Raw genomic sequence first — 18,434 nt, forward strand, 5'->3', positions numbered from 1 at the left:
ATGTGAAATTGCCTGTGTTGTTTACAGGAGTAGGAAAATCTTTTGGCCCTCAGAAGCTATCTTTTTGTATTCTGACACATTAAAGTGTTAACTATTGACTATCAGTACTTAACAAAACTATTTCCCTCCCACTCTTTACAATTTTATTCACAAAGAAATTAACAATAAAAAGTCAAAGAGCAAACACAAAAGAATTTAGTATTTTAATCATTATTATACATCTCTATGGAAGAAGGAAATACCAAGCTATAATTGATACAGTGCAAAATACTAAGGAATCCTATGCTTAATTGGAATATCATTGTAATAATCAGCCTTAGGGAATGGTCCTGTCTTTCAGTCTGTACTGCTCTATTTACTTCTGTGGTATGAGTTTGAAGGCCAGTGAATTTTCCAGATTAGTAGAAAATTTTTCTAGCTGACCCCATTTTATATGATCTGATAGCACAAGGAGGAACTATATCACAAGAACCACATTGCTTTATTTTGCAGCAGGGCTTCTACGCAGAAAGTATACTTGAAAAAAGGCCCAAAGCTAACTGAAAACTAAACTGAAAATTGGATTATTTTACGCTAATCTGGTTTGGGTAGTTCTACATTTAATGTAATCATTTAAAATTAAACAACTTAAACTTGTAATAATCTTTGATCCCTTTAAACAGTAAGAAAATCTATGTATTGTAACACTGAAGAATATAGAACAGTTAGTCTTTTTTTAAGACTAGGATATACCAGTCTTGTCTAAATGCTTTATATAATGCTGTAAAATCTTTTTTCTCATTCTTAAAGCATAATAATAATTTTTGTCACTCGTGATGTAGTATTTGAAACTCTGTCTTGCTGCCTTTTGAGACTAAAAATTCTTTTCATGAGGGACTGTTTTTTATGAGCTGCACTTGAAAATCAAAAGAAGCATGTTTTGGATAAAAGCTTCTGCTCCTGGAACTGGAGGGATTATGAGCTATAGAACATGTTGCAGCACTTGTCTTTCTGCCCTGGCAGTGGAAAAATTTGGCATCTAGCTGTCCTTTCTTTTCCCTAAATTGTTAACAAATGTACTATTCCAATTACATAACTAGAAAATCCCAATATTAACTTTTGACTAACAGTCATTCCCTTTTCTCCAGTTTTAATCTTACTGTGAAGATCTCTTTAAACACTACTGGATATGAGCAATTCCTTTTGAAGATCAGGAGAATTTACTTATAATATTAGATAGAAGCCAGACCTGTTCAGGAGGTCAGTGCGGCCCTTCACTCGTTGGAAGGCTTATTTTAAAATTTACATGTATCTTGTTACATGATCCTAGTGCTATCCCAAGGTAAATTTCACTGATTCTGCATTGAGATAATTAGATCTCAAATTTTGCTTTTCTGCTGTAATTTACTTCCCTCAGAAGGAAGCTGACTGAGCCACCTAGCTTAGAAAAATAGTGTTCTTCAGCCTCCTTTGCAGTCAACAGAAAGAGGCAGCTTCCAGGGTGAATCAGCCCACTTAATTGCTCTTGATTGGATAAAGACTGTAGAGCAACAACAACTACTTTAAGTGCCTTGGAAGCCTAAATTTAGACTTATTTATCTATTTATCTTTTACTAATGTCTGCAAAAATGTAGCAGCTTGGAAAAAAAGCAAAGTGTTTTTCCTTACAGGAAACATGGTTTTTCCTGGTATGTTCAATGTAGTCCAATACAGTACCGTTAATACTTTTCCTGGTCAAATGTTAAACCTTTTTTTACTATAATGAAGATAAATCTTTAATTTCTGGTATTGTTCTTTAGATACCCTTGGAAGTTGGGCATTGTATCCATTCTATTTATCTATATACTCCCCAGCAAAATCTTTAAATGGAAATAGGACTTCATTTCCATATGTATGCATGTGTAACTACATAGAAGAATCAGTTTGCAGTTCTAAAGCTAATCCATTTTGCAGTATATTTTGGTCATGCAAATACATATCCATTTCTTTGCATACTTTACAGTAATTGGAAGTAATAATTACATAACTGCATGTATTTGTGCATAAAACTGCATCATTTGAAAATCGGGTATCTGATAGCACCTATGATAAGAACATATCCATCCTCAGGTTTACATCCTTAATGATGTATCCCTGAATCGCCCTTCAAGTACTGACTTGCCTAACCTCATGTGGTTGAAATTTTCTTTGTTAGTGTATTTCTTTTGCTGGGTGTTCTTCAAAGTTTCTTGACATAAATTATATGTTTTTAGCCTTAAATGCATGCAGTCTTTTCTTCAGCAGCTCTGATTGTCCCCATGCTTTGGAGCAGAAAATGGGAATGGCATTTGCCAAGTCATGAACATTATGTTCAGGATATGCCTGAGCCAACTTCTGCCCATCTGCAGCAGGTCAGCTCATTACTGTGATGGCCAAATCTCCGTGCCCCTGAGGTGGGACAAGGCACCCACACTGAAAGGCAGAAAGTTGTCTATCTTGCATATACCTAATGACTCCTCAACTACAAAATAGCAATGTGCAGGGAGATGGCTTGATTCACTGAAGTTGCAAAAGGTCCTTTACTTATATTTTATTAATCCTATGTGTCAAGGTTTCCATAGATTAACTGGAAGACCCAAATGGGATTTTCCTCCACCAACACTTCAAATGCCCAATTGCTGTATTTTTTCAAACGATTGGGATGAGACTGGTAACTAGATTTGGAGATAAAGAACCACCCTGTTAGGTCAGACTACTATGGGCCATTTAAATATTTTGCCTCCCATAAACATATGATATGCGCAGTTTTGCACAGTGGATTCTCAGATGCTGCAAGGATGGGGATGTTAATTCCTTTCCTCTCTCCTGTGCTTTTCCTATGGTGCCCAATAACTATGGCTTCTGATCCATAAGGAACTGAAAAGTATTTTGCAGTCTGTGATAGAAGGAACATGTTAGTCAAAAAGGAGTTGTAAAACACCTGCTGTAATTATGTCTACTGGACTAGACCATAGCTGGATTTCATTTCCTATAGGTTTCTTTACAATCCTGTGTTCTCATGTTCTCATAACATGAGGCACCTGAGTTCTGCTTGTATAGTTGTTTAGAATTTCCCTACCTCAGCCAACTGAGGCACAGATCATTTCACAACCCCAAAACAGAATAAAGAGGATATATTGAGAATGCAGATGAAAGCCACTTGGAACCAGGGTCATCAGTTGAGGTTTATAAATACCTACTTATTTAATAGAATAAGAATGTATAACGATCAACTGATTTCAGCTATTTCAGCAAATTCAGTGTTTAGTATAAACCTGTACCTTTTTTTGTCAGAAGGCACTGAGAGAGCAATCCTAAGTGATTAAAACCAAAGAACACGCACTTGACATAATAGATGCAGTCTGTAGTAAAAAAAAGATGTTGATGCCTGAAAAGACCTGGAGTGAGGACATGGAAAAACAGAATGAACGAACAAAACAGGCAGAAGTGAACTCTCCTGCAGCTACAAGGAGGAGGAGAGCAGGCAATAGGGGAGAGAGAAGAATGTCATAAGGATAAGAGGTGAGACTGAAGGGAGAAAGGAGGAAAATGAATAGAAATAAAGCAGGTACACAGGAGGGTCTGGGAACGGGGTTAACTGCTGTGTACTGGACAGGTGGAGGTGAGGGGAAAATCTACAAGCATCTCACATGGTAAGTTAATTAGCTGAAAAGTCAGAGAGCTGCAAGGGCAGGAATCTCGTGTTGGCCTTCTACCTACCATCAGGGAGCCAAGCAGAGACAGAACTTCCCTCTTTGACCTGACTGTTTAACTCAACTTCTCTTAAGAACAGAACTTGTTATTTGCATGGCTTAGCCTCGGGCTCTTTAACTGCACAACTGGGTTAATATTAGCATTTTAAAATATACACACAATTAGTCAGTTCAAACTTTGTGGACTGTACAAATTGCACTGTAAGTTCCTATGTTAACAACGAGATCTATGCAGGCAAACTACTGATCCTTTCTGGAGTCCTGTGCAGTCTTAAAGATGAGTTTATATAGTGCCTGTCACTAAGGCAACTCATAGTTATTTTCAGTGTTAAGCATGGTATAGAAGCCTATTCACAATGAATAGCAGGCTGAACACAATTAGAAGCAGCTGCTGCCAAAAATATTGATAGCAGTGTTGTTGCTAGGAAACAAGCAAAAGCTAAGCCTGAGAAAATAAAAGCATAATTCCATAATGATTGCCAAAATTTGGCCTCATTATAATAGTGAGTACTCCTAGAAATAATCAGGCCTTCCAAGTTCAACCTGACAGACTAATAGAAAAATTCAGAGAGCAACTGAGTCATTAACTATATCCCCGACCATCAGCTATCATGGCTGAGCACAATGACGAAAGAGTTGTCACACTTTACAATGTAAGTATTATATATAGGCAGCCTCAGTTGCAGCTGGCAATGAAAATGAAACTAAGCCAGAGACTTAAGCCCAAGCGTCACGGTTAAATAAACACTAAACTGTATTCCTCCTGGTAAATCTGTACCTTTACCTAATCTGTGGGATCCAAGAGCCCTTCTCAGCAGTTGTGCATCCTTGCTGGCTGTGTCCCAGCTGCATGCTGGAAGGTGACACGTACCACTCCTACCACTGCATTAGTGGACAGTGCTTGCACCCTTGTACATTTCCAGATTAAGAACACAAACTATATTCTGTAAAACTGAAAAACAGAGGAGTTTTAAAGCTTTACATTTTTCTTCACAAACACAAACAACAGATCAGAACTGATTTGAAAGCTAAAAATAGTAACATTGGCTTATGCAAGAGAGCCATTTAGAGTGTAAAGTAGACATGAACTAGGAAAGCATTCAGAACCAAGTACAAGAGAGCTTTTCAGACTGGTAACTGCCATCACTGTATCCATCCACCTGTTTTCTTGCCCCATTTTGCACTAAGATTTCGAAAGGGACTGCCTTGTGGATTTTCAAATGGGAAAGATGCACTTTTCTAGCACAGCTGAAATGTGACTTTTTTGTTATTGAGTAGTATTTAAGGATAAGATTCTTTAGATCCACCAGTTTATTTTATAAACTGATTTGGGTGGATTTTTGCTTGTTGTGTTTCAGGTGCTCAACCTGAGATTATGGTCATGGTTCTTTCAAGGAACTGTTCCAGCTGGAACAGCACAGCGTTCTTTCATCACTCAGCTAAGCATGTAACTGTTACTAGTTTTTTTATTATTGCATAATAATAAAATGATAAATATTTGAGTTTTTTTATTGTAGGAACCACTACCTAATTGCAGCATTTACACAATACCTGTTACTTACTCTGTAGTTGTAATTAGCTCCTCCAGTTGCAGGCTGGTGAATCATTCTTCCTCCTGTTGCTCTAGGGATCTAGGCTAGAAAAAGCAGAATTTGAGGACGCAGAGAAGAACATCTCCAGGAAATCACAAAGATAACAGCTCTGCCATATAGGAAAATAGGTAACTGTGCTGATCTAACAAATTTGTAGAAATATCTATATCTCGCCATTAGAAAAAAAGCAACCTGTTTTTGGTACCTTGCAAGACAGCATCATAAACTGAGTAAAGTTCACACCAAAAGCAGACTGTACGGACCCAAGGTTAGTCTCACACTCCACTCAATCTTTACCAGAGATAGTTTTGAATGTTAAAGTGATCAATTTATATACTGTGTTGCAGAGCTCAGCAGTACTTTTGTAGCCATATCCATTCAACTAGCTAGAATAAGACCATTTTATAAATCAAGACATTTTGTGCCTCCAGAGTTAAGGGTTAAAATATTTCCTCTTTACAGGCTCCTGAAGCAGGCTTAGACTTTTACTGTAAACTCCATTTCCTTCAGATTAGGATTTAGGCAACACCTACCAATACTCTAAGGAAGTCTGTAATTTCAAGCCATGCAGGACAGATACTTCGAGGTCTATTCACTGATTTACCAGACATGAGTCTTATATGCAGGAATCCTCTTCTGACAGCTTGTCAAGTAGCAATTCAGCAAAAGCCACATAGACACATTCTGGAAAAAGGAGTAAGTGATTAAAAGTAACTGTAACTCCACCAAGCAGCTTTTGTCCAAATACTCCAAGAGCATTCCCTTTTCCACCAATCAAACTTTTCTGGTATAACCTCATGCGTAAACAGATGCTCAATACAGTTACCAGAGGTGAAGTAACCTCTGTACCTTTCATATTTATTAAGATCATTGTATTTCTGAGATGTGTGGGGAAAAAAACATATTAGACATTCAAATTAATTATATTAGTATAATTAAGGTAGGTAAGACAGTTGTTTTATATATTCAAGCCATATATGATAACTGGAAAATAAAGAATATAAAGGACCTTGTTTTGTTTGAAATGTGTTGATTTCCCTCCCCCCAACTCTAAGTGACACTGAAGTATGAATTTTGTACATTTCTTCTGATAATTTTTATTATAGAATTATTCACACAGTTCTGATACTTGGCGATAGTATAGTACACTTTTTGGCTAAGACCTTATACGGACAGTAATTTTTGTTTCAATCACACATGAGTAATTTATCATTAGTATAAGCCAACAATGGGATGTCCTGATAGTAAGGAGCTCAGTAAAGAAGTTTAAGATCCTTCAAACACTTTGAAGTTAATGGGGCATTAGATTATTCACTGTGGTATCATAAGACTTGAAAGTATACATGAAAATGATACATGAATTCATTATTACATGTATTGAAATGATGCATGTAATAATTCAGAAGACAGTGTACTTATTCTTACATTGAAATCAAGAGGAGCAGAATTCATAGGTGAGAGCACAGCATTTTACCTATCAGAAAAGTGCACACACACTGGAAAGTAGCTAAAGAGGCAGAAGAGAGGCTTACTGCCTGACAAACCAGGACTAAGCTGTACACCTTACACCTGGAACTCAATTTTAAAACAGAAGTAACAGTTTAAAAGATAACATATCTCAAATAGTTAAAACATGTCACTGGGATGTAATACATGCAGGGAGAAAACAATGTACAGATACTAAGTAATTCAAAATAATACACTGTAGATGTTGAACAAAAGTGAAAGCTTTGGTGCCTCCACCAAATCCCGCTTTCCGGCTATATTAAAAGCAACATTTAAACCGCCCTCAGACTTGTGGATATGACCGGTCTTCCTTACGGAGCAAGAGGAACCGGCCGGTTTGTCAGACAGCGAGCTCTGATGAAGCCAAGCTCGGACTTCGTACGGGTTTGCACACCCGCGGGGAGCAGCACGGGGCAGGGAACGAGAGCCCGGCCCTTCCCTCGGCCCCTCAGCCCGCGGCTGCCCCTCCGCGAGGCACCCGCCGCCCTGCTCCTTTCCTCGGTCCTCCCAAGGCTCGCAGCCCTCCCGAGCACGCGGGGAGCCGCCTCCCTCCCCGGGGGGAGGACCCTCACAAAGACACCCAGGAAAACGATAACCTCCCAGCCCCCGGGGCCCTCGGCGGCTCTTCGGCGGCGGCTGGCGCCCGGCGGCCTCGCGGCTGCCCCCGCCGGCGGCGCGGCCGCGGAGCGCAGGGGGCGGGACGCACCGCGCCTCCGCCGCGTGAGGCGGCGGCAGCGGCGGTGGCGGCGCCGGCGCGGCCGGGGGCGGCAGGTACCGAGCGCGGCGGCCGGGCGGCGAGGGGGCGGGAGGGGGGCGGCCGCGGCGCGCTGCCCACCTCGGCCCGGCGGCGGCGCGGAGCGGCCCCGCTGCCCGCGCGCGGCCGCCCCCGGCCCCGCCTCACGGCGCCCGCCCGCGCCGCGTTCAAAACTTGCCGCGCTGGCGGCGGGCGGGAGCACCGAGGCCCCGGGGAGGCCGCGCCGCGCCCGGGGCCGCGGCCGCGCCAGCTCATCGCCCTCCAGGCGGGCAGGGCGCGAGACGGCCTCCTTCCTTCCCCCTCCCGCACTTTTGGCGTTAACTTGGAGCAACCCCTCCCCCTCCCCCCCCCGGAAACGGCAGCGCCGCGCCTGCCGCCGCGCGGGCGGGGGCGGGGAGCGCGGCCCGTGCGGCTGCCCCGGGGGGCGGGACCCGGCAGCGACTGACTGACTGACTGACTGACTGACGGGGGCGGTGACTGACGGATGACTGACTGACCACAGGCTGACTCGCTGAGTGACTGGCGGGAGCGAGGCGGTGAGTGGCTGCCCGCCGGGCCGGGGGCGGGGCGCGCATTGGCGGGAGCCCGCGTGAAGCGGCGCGCGAGGGCGGGCGGGGGCGGGGCGAGGCTGGCGGCTGCCGCCGCCCTCCCGCGTCTCGCTCCGAAACTCAAGGCGCGTTGCGAGGAAGGGCCGTTCCTCGGGTTACGGCCGCTCCTACGCCGGGCCAGTCCTGTTTTTGACTGGCTTTGTGACACACTTTTGCGAGTGAAAATAAATCTCCCGATTCACATGTAATGTTATTAAAAAAATAAAAAATAAAAGGAAAACCAATCCTTAATTACTTTGCCTCGCTTCTGTGTGTGTTAGGCTCATGATGGTGCTCAGTGCGGAGCAGGTGAGCCTCATTGGGCAGGTGTTTGAATCCTACGTTTTGGAGCACCACAAAGACGACATCCTGAGTATCCTAAAGGAAGGCGACGATGAGGCGCATTACCCAGTCGTCATCGACGCCTTGACGCTCTTTGAGACCAACATGGAGATCGGGGAGTACTTCAACGCCTTTCCCAGCGAGGTGCTCCCCATTTTCGACAGTGCGCTACGCCGGGCCGCGGCGGCGGCCCTGCAGGCTGCTGCTGAGGCACCTCGTCTCAGCGTGAAGCCGAACCTGCATGCCAGGATCTTGGGTGAGTCACGCGGGGGCCAAGTGCCGCGAGGGGCTGCAGATTTGTGCCTCGTTTTCAGTGCCTCCAGCGTACCTTGCTCTGTCGTGAGGCCAGGGGTGAGAACCGGCACCTGCCTGATTTAATTAACCCCGCAATCTCAGTGTTTAAACCAGCAGAGATTTGCTGATGTTTGTCAAATAGAAAAGAATAGAGGGAAAAAAAATCAGAAATACATGGAATTCAGAAGACCAGTATGGAAAAAAAGAAAGTTATGGTTGTCTCTTCTGGTATATGTTCCCTATGGTTGGAGTTCATGACTGGTTCAGGACATAAACCAAGGCCTTTTTAGGACTCCTCAAATCAGCGGTCGGTCTCAGATTAGTTCTCTTGCAAGGCAGAAGGTCTAACAAGAGAGTCATTTGTGGAAATAACTGTTTTAGAAGAAGATGCATAATTCCTAGTTTTTCCTGTTGATTGAATTCCTTATAGCATGAATTGACTTGCAATATTTGTTGATTCCAGCCATCTCCAAGAACAGCCAAAGTCTAATTTTTGAGGTACTTGTCTTATAACACTTTTCTCCCCCCCAAAAAAAGTTGGAATTTCTGCTTAATTAAGTTACTTGTTACAAAATCAGAATGAACCGATGGAAGGAATGATCATTAATAGGGAGTTTTGTCCTTTTTTCACTGTGATTTGATGAGCTATTATTTCTTAGTATAGAATTTTTTTTTTTTTTTTTGGTAGCCTCCAAAGTGTGGGCATATGTAGAGGTTCAGGGAACCCTCTTGGTTAAAACATCTGTTTTGCCTGTTGTGGGGAACGGGGTTCGGTGGTGGTGTAGTTTCTTCTAGTTGTTTGTAACTGTTTGAAGATGGCTAGCCTGCAAAGCCAAAAATTAGCGACCTGTGTTTCCCTTCCCTGCCCCGTGTTTGAGTGGTTTATGATCATGTAGTCTTTTAGTAGCTTGAACTTGGATGAATCACAGTTGCTAAGTATACCTGTGTTTCACCCCAGTAAATTTCATTAAGAATATTGTAATTAAAATACATACATCAGTAATATCAGAACCTTGTGACTATCATAGTGCCGTTGTGTCAGATTTTTTAGGGAAGAAGAAAAAAAGAGTTTGCTGCCTATCTAAGCGGTGTATGCAGCTTGTATGCATCTGCAGACTATAGTATAAAAGGATGGCCACAAACAAAATTTTGTACAAAAGTTTGAAATGTAGTGCATCTCCCTGTACCTGTAAAAATAGGAGTGAATTAAAACTTTTTCCACAGTGTTCTGAAATTCGTGCTTCAGCATGAGAATAGGGTTGTTTTTACTGAAAAGCTATTGTTATTTTATAAGCTACCGGAAAGTATTAGAAAGAGTAAAGCAGCAGGCAGAAGTTTGCTGCATGAGTAGCTGCATCTGTTTAGGACATTCCTGTTCCTGTTATCAGCCCACTGCCAGCACTGACTGTTCGTCCCACGGGGATGTTTTGTCTGAATATTCCTTAATCAACTTCAGGCAAAATTAGCCAGGTTTGATGAAATAGTTTTGCTAAGTGATAAAAGCAAATCTGACTGGTCATTGATGGCAGAAATTGGTCAAGCAGTCTCACAAATCACTCCATCGGTAGAACTGGAGGGAAGATGGCAAACGGCAAAGGGTGGTGGTCATCCTCACGTGGTCCAGCTGCGTCAAAAGAGCATCTGTCCCTGTAATTTGTTTTATGCTCTGTACTGCAGAAAGGCTGCTACTGAAGAAACAAAAGCAATGAGCTAAATTATGTGAAGGCTTTTTCAATTTTCCCTTGAAACTGTCACCTTTTGAAGGGGTGCTGAGTTCTGATTACCTCTGGGAGGCTGGTTTTGAGTGCCCCTTCCCATTGCCACATCGAATGGGAAATCGAGAGAAGGGAACGGTGCGCTCTTCTCGGTGGAAGCGGCAGAGATGTAGATGGGATGGCTCCAAGGGGATCTGCACGTCAGGCTTCGACTGAAGTGCGGAAAAGTGATTTGGTTTATGCTAGGTGTAAGAAAGCAATCTCAGTACCCTGTTAGGATAAGGATATCCTGATACGGAAAGGATATCTAGGAATACAAAGAAGGAATGAGAGAGTGGGATTATGCAGTGATTAAAAATGGATGATTACCCCTGCTTCATAGAAGAAATTAAAAGATAAAGTTCTTTATATGAATTTTAGTATTGTAGAAACTTGAGTGCATAACTTACCCTTTCACTACAAATCCGCTGAAAGCTTTTGGTTACTTACCATTACCCTGAGCACCACCGTGTCACTGAGTTCTTGATAGCCAAGCTGCTGCTGATAGTTCAGTTTTACACATTATTACTAACACACTAAAGCTCATTCAGAGCTCAAGTAAAGAGTTTGTCAGTCTAATATGATGAGAATGGAGGCTTTCTTTTTCCTGGTCCAGACTCTGTCTCTTTGATATGCACAGAGACGATAATATCACATATCCTGCCAAAAGTGCTGCAGCTCTCTCTAGTGTAAGATGTGTTGTGTTTTGCAAATGTCGTCGAGCCACATCAAATACTGAGTTGGAAAAAAAAGAAGCCAAAACAGCTGGAAAATAATGGATTCTTTTTTTTTGGCCTAAACTGAAGAAAACCAGAAACCTCTGGGAGAATAAGAATTTTCAACAGACTTGATAAAATATCTAAATAGATTTGTTACAGTAAACGAGAAAAAATGGTTTGTTTGCAGTTGTACCTAATAGTTTATTTCCTTTTCAGATTATATTTTTCTTCAATACTCTAGCCTTTTATCTTCTTAAAATAGCTCAATATTTTAAAATATTTTCTTTAAACAAAAATAAAAGGTTGAACGCTTTTCTCAAAAGCATCAAGACAGAAAGTTTTAGCATGTCTGAAACAAAAAATTACCTTTAAAAATACTGAAATAAATTTGTGATGTCTTTTCTTTTTTTGCCAGCCAAAGCTACTAAGCAGATTTGACCTAAATGCACAAATAGTTTTGGTTCCCTTAGAAACATCATTTTCCAGCATATTTATTATTTGCCTCTCCATTTCCTAGCTCTATTTCAGAAGTAAAATTGTAAGAAAATATTTTAAGAGAAGGTAATTTCTTTTTAAGTTGATAATTATTAACTTTACAGTTTCCCATAGTTCATATAATAACTTCTGAAGAGGCAATTATTTTGATGTTATCCTCAGCTGTGTATTGCAAAGTCCATTTATTTTTATAAAGGTTTTGTAGGCTGTTGAGTTAGATTAATCTTCCTAAGGATTTCAACCAGGATGGTGCTAAGTGACAGCCATACAGACGAACACAGAAGCGGGATCAGCACACGACAGAACTGGCTGTTGGGGTGGAATTAAAGCAGAGGAAGTACCATGAAAATGTTCTGTCACTATTAATTTGAACTTACAAGTGAATTTGCTTTGTTTGTGTTCATAACCCCTTTATATTCCTTTTCTGTCATCTTCCTTGTGATTGAGGTTTACTGATATGGAATGTGGATTTAAGGTCAAATGCTCATAGACTGTGAATTTTAAATTTGCTTAGACTTCAGCACTCGCACAAGATTATGAATTATGCTTGTTTAACCAAGGAAAAAACATTGAACCACAACTAAGCAGCATAAGTAAAATTTTGTAATTCAGATAAACCAGTTGTAGAATAAGTGACATTTGCCAAAAGATCATTTAAATTAACAAAGAGATCTGAGAATATCAGGTTCTATTTCCATGAATGGAAGAAGCAAAATACTTCACACTGTTCATGACTACTCAGCCCCCGGCAAGAGTAGGAGAGTAAAATGGCTATATTTTCTGTTATCGATCACCTTATGATGTTTTTCAGTATCTGAAGCCATTGAATCAGATTAATGATGCAACAGCTGAATTGTTGAATCATATTTATGAAACAGTAATAATAATAGATACTGCTAATATATGTCTGATGTTTTTTCTAGTCTTGCTGCTTCACTGCATTGTGTGTTTTATGTGCATGGTCTTATGCTGTACATATTTTCAATTAACAGGTTTGCCTGTTTGCCCAGAGCTGACCCGAGAGCACATTCCTAAAACCAGAGATGTGGGTCACTTTTTATCCATTACTGGGACTGTCATACGTACCAGTTTGGTGAAAGTCTTGGAGTTTGAACGGAGTTATATGTGCAATAAGTGCAAGCACGTGTTTGTGGTTAAGGCTGACTTTGAACAGTACTATGCTTTCTGTCGTCCAACAGCCTGTCTTAATGAAGAAGGCTGCAACTCAACCAAGTTCACTTGCCTCTCAGGAACGTCCTCTTCTCCTACCAGCTGCAGAGACTATCAAGAAATCAAAATTCAGGAACAGGTGAAAAAATATGCAGAGAAAGGGGAGGGTATAAAGGTATAAATGTCTCAAATACAAAAAAAAAAAGAAAGAAAAGAAAAAAAAGAATTAATTATTAAAGGAGGCATTTGGGGGCTTAATTTCCTGCTGGAATAACGTGTTATAACTCCACAAATTTTAGTGAGATTGCTCATGCTTATGTCAGAATTAAGTTTATCCCATTGTTGTTTATGTTTTACATGCTAAAATAAGGGGGAAAGTTCTACAGATTCTACTATTACTTAAAAACAAATGCCTGAGCAGACTAGAAGATGCCAGAGAACTGACTTTACCCTGTCAGTCAGAGATTTGCAGTCAAAGAATTAAAAAGTTAGGCATGTGTTGACTAGAGTTCCCTTACTAGGTTATTGCATTCACTATTGTAAGAAACCCTTTGGGTCAGTGTATAGATTAAATTCTAGTGTTCAACCCTTATAATACCAAGTGTGTGTTGTTTGTCTAAGCACTTACAATACATGATGCTGATGTTCAACATTGCTTCTAAGGGCAAAAGCCAGCCCAGTGGTGGCCAAGGCCAGCTGTAGGGGTGTGGTATTGTCAATACACTATACCTATTAAGGTCTGTTCCCGTCAGCCAACAATCACACCGATGATTCAATATATTCAGTAATTATTGAACAGCTGCACCTCACAGAATTTGTGTTCATTTTTCTGAAGTCAGCCCTAGGTGAATGACCTCAAGTACTATTAAGCTGGAGGAGTAAGAAACAATTGGGCATCTTTTTTTTCCAGCAGCACATAACTAAGGCAAAACTGACAAAAGGAAATCTACACTTAATGAAAATTGAGAATAAGTAGGGTATTGAGAATAAGTAGCCAGTGTTTCTATGATTATTTGTATGTTCAATGTCTTAGATGTCTTCAGTTGGTTGAGGGGTTTGATTTTATAAGTTAAGAGGATAGTGGTGCCAATCTCCATCTTAGCACTATGAAAACAGAAATTTATGAAATTAGAGATGAAGCATTTTGAAGTCCAGAGTAGCAAAAAAGTAAGGGAATAAAGCTATTTCTAGGAGATAAACCTGGTGTTGCATGTTTGTGTTATGATTATTTTTGACATATGGTTTATACTAGACTTTTTTTTAACTGTATGGCACAAAAATCTCTATGATGGGACAGATTTTCAGCAGCATGGGCCTATTAAACACAATAATGAAATGAATTTCACCTGTATTTCCTACTTAGTGCCACCAGTAACTGTGTATGCACCTCTAATACTGACAGTGATGCAAACTGCCTGCGGCTGTTCAGATAATACACAAGGATAAAGTAACCTTTCTAGAAAGTAGAGAGTGAATGAACCTAGATTTCTAGCATGTATGACCCTGTGCCACAAAATGAAAAGGTACTTCCGATTGTTGTTCTTTGTGCAGTGTATGTTTTAACACTTACAGGCTTTTTTGTACAAGTGAAAAGATTTCCAGATGGAAATGACTGTGACAAGCTTGCATAGGCCTTGCCCTGGAGAAAAGAAAAAGAATTACAACAGTAACTGGCACACTTGTCAATATACATTCTTCTTGTTGTGATTTGTTTTCTTCTGTTGTTGATTTAATCCATGACACTTAGGTGCAAACTTGTTTCCCAACTTGTCAAATTGTGGTTGAATACTGGAATAACATATAGAATAATCTTTCAGTATATAATTCAATGAAGAGTTATCTAACTCTATCCAACTCGTGGACATGCTTCAATACCCAAAGTCAGCTTTGTTTATAAAAGAAGTGAAGAATATCTCACAGAATCACAGAATGGTTGAGGTTGGAAGGGACCTCTGGAGATCATCTAGTCCAACCCCTCTGCTCAAGCAGGGTCACCTAGAGCACATTGCACAGGATCCTGTCCAGGCGGGTTTTGAATATCTCCAGAGAAGGAGACTCCACAACCTCTCTGGGCAACCTGTTCCAGTGCTCTGTCACCCTCACAGGGAAAAAGTTTTTCCTCATGTTCAGATGGAACCTGTGTTTCAGTTTGTGCCCGTTGCCTCTTGTCCTGTCGCTGGGCACCACTGAAACAGTCTGGCTCCATCCTCTTGACACCCTCCCTTTAGATATTTGTACACATTGATAAGATCTCCTCTCAGCCTTGTCTTCTCCTGGCTGAACAGGCCCAGCTCTCTCAGCCTTTCCTCATAAGAGAGATGCTCCAGTCCCCTAATCATCTTTGTAGCCCTTCGCTGGACTTGCTCCAGTAGTGCCACTTCCCTCTTGTACTGGGGAGCCCAGACTTGGACACAGTACTCCGGATGTGGCCTCCCCAGGGCTGAGTAGAGGAGGAGGATCACCTCCCTCGGCCTGCTGGCAACACTCTTCCTGATGCACCCCAGGATACCATTGGCCTTCTTGGCCACAAGGGCACATTGCTGCCTCATGCTTAACTTGGTGTCCACCAGCACTCCCAGGTCCTTCTCCGCAGAGCTGCTTTCCAGCAGGCCAACCCCCAACCTGTACTGGTGCAGGGGGTTATTCCTCCCCAGGTGCAGGACCCTGCACTTGCCTTTGTTGAACTTCATGAGGTTCCTCTCCGCCCACCTCTCCAGCCTGTCCAGGTCTCTCTGAATGGCAGCACAGCCCTCTGGTGTATCCGCCACTCCTCCCAGTTTTGTATCATTAGCAAACTTGCTGAGGGTGCACTCTGTCCCTTCATCCAGGTCATTGATGAAGAAGTTAAACAGGGCTGGACGCAGTACTGACCCCTGGGGGACACCGCTAGCTACAGGCCTCCAACTAGACTCTGCACTGCAGATCACAACCCTGAAATCTCAAATCATGACAAAAAAGTTCAACTCTTTCAAATGACCTCTTTCAGTGAGCTTTCTCCTGCAAGATATTGAAATCACACAGCACCTCCCAGGCTTGAGCACCTCCCAGGCTTGAGCACCTCCAGCTAATTTAATGCCCAGTTCTGTTTCCATTGTTATCAGCATTAAAGTGCCCTTATGAAGTTCATGGTGGTAGTGGCGTGTTTACTGGCATATGGCACATATAAGTTTTGTGAGAAAAAGAAGGATTGACCTCAGTTCCAGGAAAGAAACACAGATCCTCAAACAGAGCAACTCTAAATGGCTTTTAAAAGGTGCTGTTCTTAAGTGCTTTTCCTTTCCCTCTCCTAGGTTCAAAGGCTGTCTGTTGGAAGCATCCCTCGCTGCATGGTGGTTGTTCTGGAGGATGACTTAGTGGACAGTTGCAAGTCTGGTGAGGACACAGCATATATTGCATGTATTTGTACCATAAACATTTTTGTTTTTCCATTTGAGATGACTCTTTGCCAAGCAGGTGTCAATGCTGAGGGCTTGTCTAATGAGATATGTTCATCTGTCATGTTGGAGTTTCAACTTGGAAGTTAGCATGGCAGTTGAAGACTACTGTAGAAAATATCATACATCCACATGTTACATCTTGAGTGTTTGATAGATCAGTTTTAATGAGTAATGTGATGTGCTGTGGCATACAGAAAGTATGCTAAGACTTGTTAGTGTCAGAATCCCAAGTCTTTTGAGGAAATTGGTCCACCTGGAAGGGACTGAAGCAGAGAGTGTGATGCCTCTCTATAGGTTCAGAAAGCTGTGTAACCTAACCTGCTGTCTAAGGAAGGCTGCAGATAGAAAAAGCTACTTGGCCTTCAAAAAGGAAGCTAATTGGTGGGAGGATGTATGAAGAATGGACTGAAAATTCTCTCGAATATAATTGTTATATTTATCTAAACTTATGGCACATCCCCACAAGAAACTCGGTGTTCATTGCTGATTGCACTATCTCAGGACAATGCTGTGGCCAGAATGTTCACAAGTGATACTGGAATTAGTCACTAAAATTATCAGAAGTCATACTGTATAAGTTCTGACTAAATTTTTTGGTTAGTAAATCTAATAGAAAGAAGAGCTTCTACAGTTTAATGAGAATTTCCCTTTCCTAACGGAGGAAACAAGCATGGCTACACCTCTAAGAATGCACCTACCTTAATCAGAAGTGGAAAGACATAGTAACTTTCTACCCCAGACATAAGCAATCCAGATAATGTTTGTTTTAGACTTTCAATAACTGCAGGAGGCTTCTTCTTGTGTTTTTTCTTTTTTTTTTTAACCTTAGTAACTGTAACACAGGATCTAAGCTGCACTATTGTACATTACAGCTAACTGACACAACTGCATACCTTAAGACAGATACTGTTTTATCAATTTTTGTTCCTACCCCCAGGAGATGACATCACAGTGTATGGAGTAGTAATGCAGAGATGGAAGCCTTTCCACGAGGATGCACGCTGTGACTTGGAGCTTGTTTTGAAAGCCAACTATGTTAAAGTAAACAATGAGCAGCTAGCAGGGGTTATGATTGATGAAGCAGTCCGCAAGGAATTTGAAGACTTCTGGGAAAAGCATAGGAATGATCCCTTAGCAGGTTAGTAGTTGAAAGTTTTAAAGTAGGACTCATGTTCAGATGTAGATGAAATCAGGAGTGAAAATACTGCAGCTGACCACATTTTTTCCCCATTATCCTATCCCACCACCTAATAAAGTAACAATTTTTTCCCAGTATAGAAATATGAAATTCTTACTTAAAAATTACTGAAGAAACAGTACCAAGCATGCTGCCTTGATCTTTCTTCTTTTGAGCATTTTCTTCAAATGTTTTATGGAACATTTATTAATAAGAAATGAGAAATAATGTAAGTATCAGGGAAAAAAAGAGAAAGGTGTTTTATAATCAAGAAGAAAAAGCATACCACTTAGAAGAAATTGTGTGGATAATTGTTGACTCTGAGGCTAGAGATCTGACTCTCTGTCTTTGCATCCAAAATCAAGCTCTGAATCTTTGCCACAGAGCTTAGTGTGTCTCGCCTTTAACCTAACGCGTAGATGCATAGTCCCATGATTTAGGTGCTGGGGAGCCTCGTATCATGAATGGGGAGAATCTGCCAATTCACAGGAGCTTCCAGAACAGCCAGAGTGTTTAGCAGGCTGGTTCCTAAACTTACCGTGCTCTACAGCGAACCAGCTAATAGATGCCAAGGGTTGTATCTGGAACTCTGTTCCTCTCCAATATCTGAATGCCTCCTTCTGAACTGCAGGAAAGCTCAATGGACTATTTAGGACTTATGTCATTGAACTGTCTCATACCAGTATTCTCCATCTTTTCAGAACTCTGAAAAGGGTCTAGTCTTTCTTCTTAAAATATCAGCAGGGAGGAAAAGCAGGTGACAAAGTTGCCCGTATTAGCACAAAAGTTAGAGTACCGATAAGAAGTTGGAGATCTTCAAAAGCAAAGAGATTCTTCAGGACTGCATTTCCTAGAAAGCAATTTAACTGCTAGCCTGCTGCTGTTTGGATTGAGAAC

At 41.5% G+C, this 18,434-nt stretch overlaps 1 protein-coding gene and 1 long non-coding RNA gene across 4 annotated transcripts in view; one reads left to right on the forward strand and one right to left on the reverse strand.

Annotated features, from left to right (window-relative positions):
• Positions 1 to 7,683, reverse strand: part of LOC106497987 (uncharacterized) — a 29,563-nt gene extending 21,880 nt beyond the window's left edge. Inside the window, exons 1-3 of one of the 2 annotated variants that reach the window (XR_010883764.1) lie at positions 7,644 to 7,683; positions 5,836 to 5,986; positions 5,273 to 5,346 (exon numbers count right to left, since the gene is read on the reverse strand). This is a non-coding gene — a long non-coding RNA (uncharacterized lncRNA). Of the gene's footprint in view, positions 1 to 5,272; positions 5,347 to 5,835; positions 6,154 to 7,643 lie in introns of those variants that run through there. The other variant, XR_001294877.1, reaches the window with a different exon arrangement.
• Positions 7,508 to 18,434, forward strand: part of MCM9 (minichromosome maintenance 9 homologous recombination repair factor) — a 53,326-nt gene continuing 42,399 nt past the window's right edge. Inside the window, exons 1-5 of one of the 2 annotated variants that reach the window (XM_067293797.1) lie at positions 7,508 to 7,579; positions 8,431 to 8,747; positions 12,746 to 13,062; positions 16,214 to 16,295; positions 17,298 to 17,498. In XM_067293797.1, coding sequence (XP_067149898.1) covers positions 8,435 to 8,747; positions 12,746 to 13,062; positions 16,214 to 16,295; positions 17,298 to 17,498 — 913 coding nt within the window. In that variant the 5' untranslated portion in view covers positions 7,508 to 7,579; positions 8,431 to 8,434. Of the gene's footprint in view, positions 7,580 to 8,408; positions 8,748 to 12,745; positions 13,063 to 16,213; positions 16,296 to 17,297; positions 17,499 to 18,434 lie in introns of those variants that run through there. The other variant, XM_013959006.2, reaches the window with a different exon arrangement.

The sequence above is a fragment of the Apteryx mantelli genome, chromosome 3 (genome assembly GCF_036417845.1).
Source record: "Apteryx mantelli isolate bAptMan1 chromosome 3, bAptMan1.hap1, whole genome shotgun sequence".
Lineage (NCBI taxonomy): Eukaryota > Metazoa > Chordata > Aves > Apterygiformes > Apterygidae > Apteryx > Apteryx mantelli.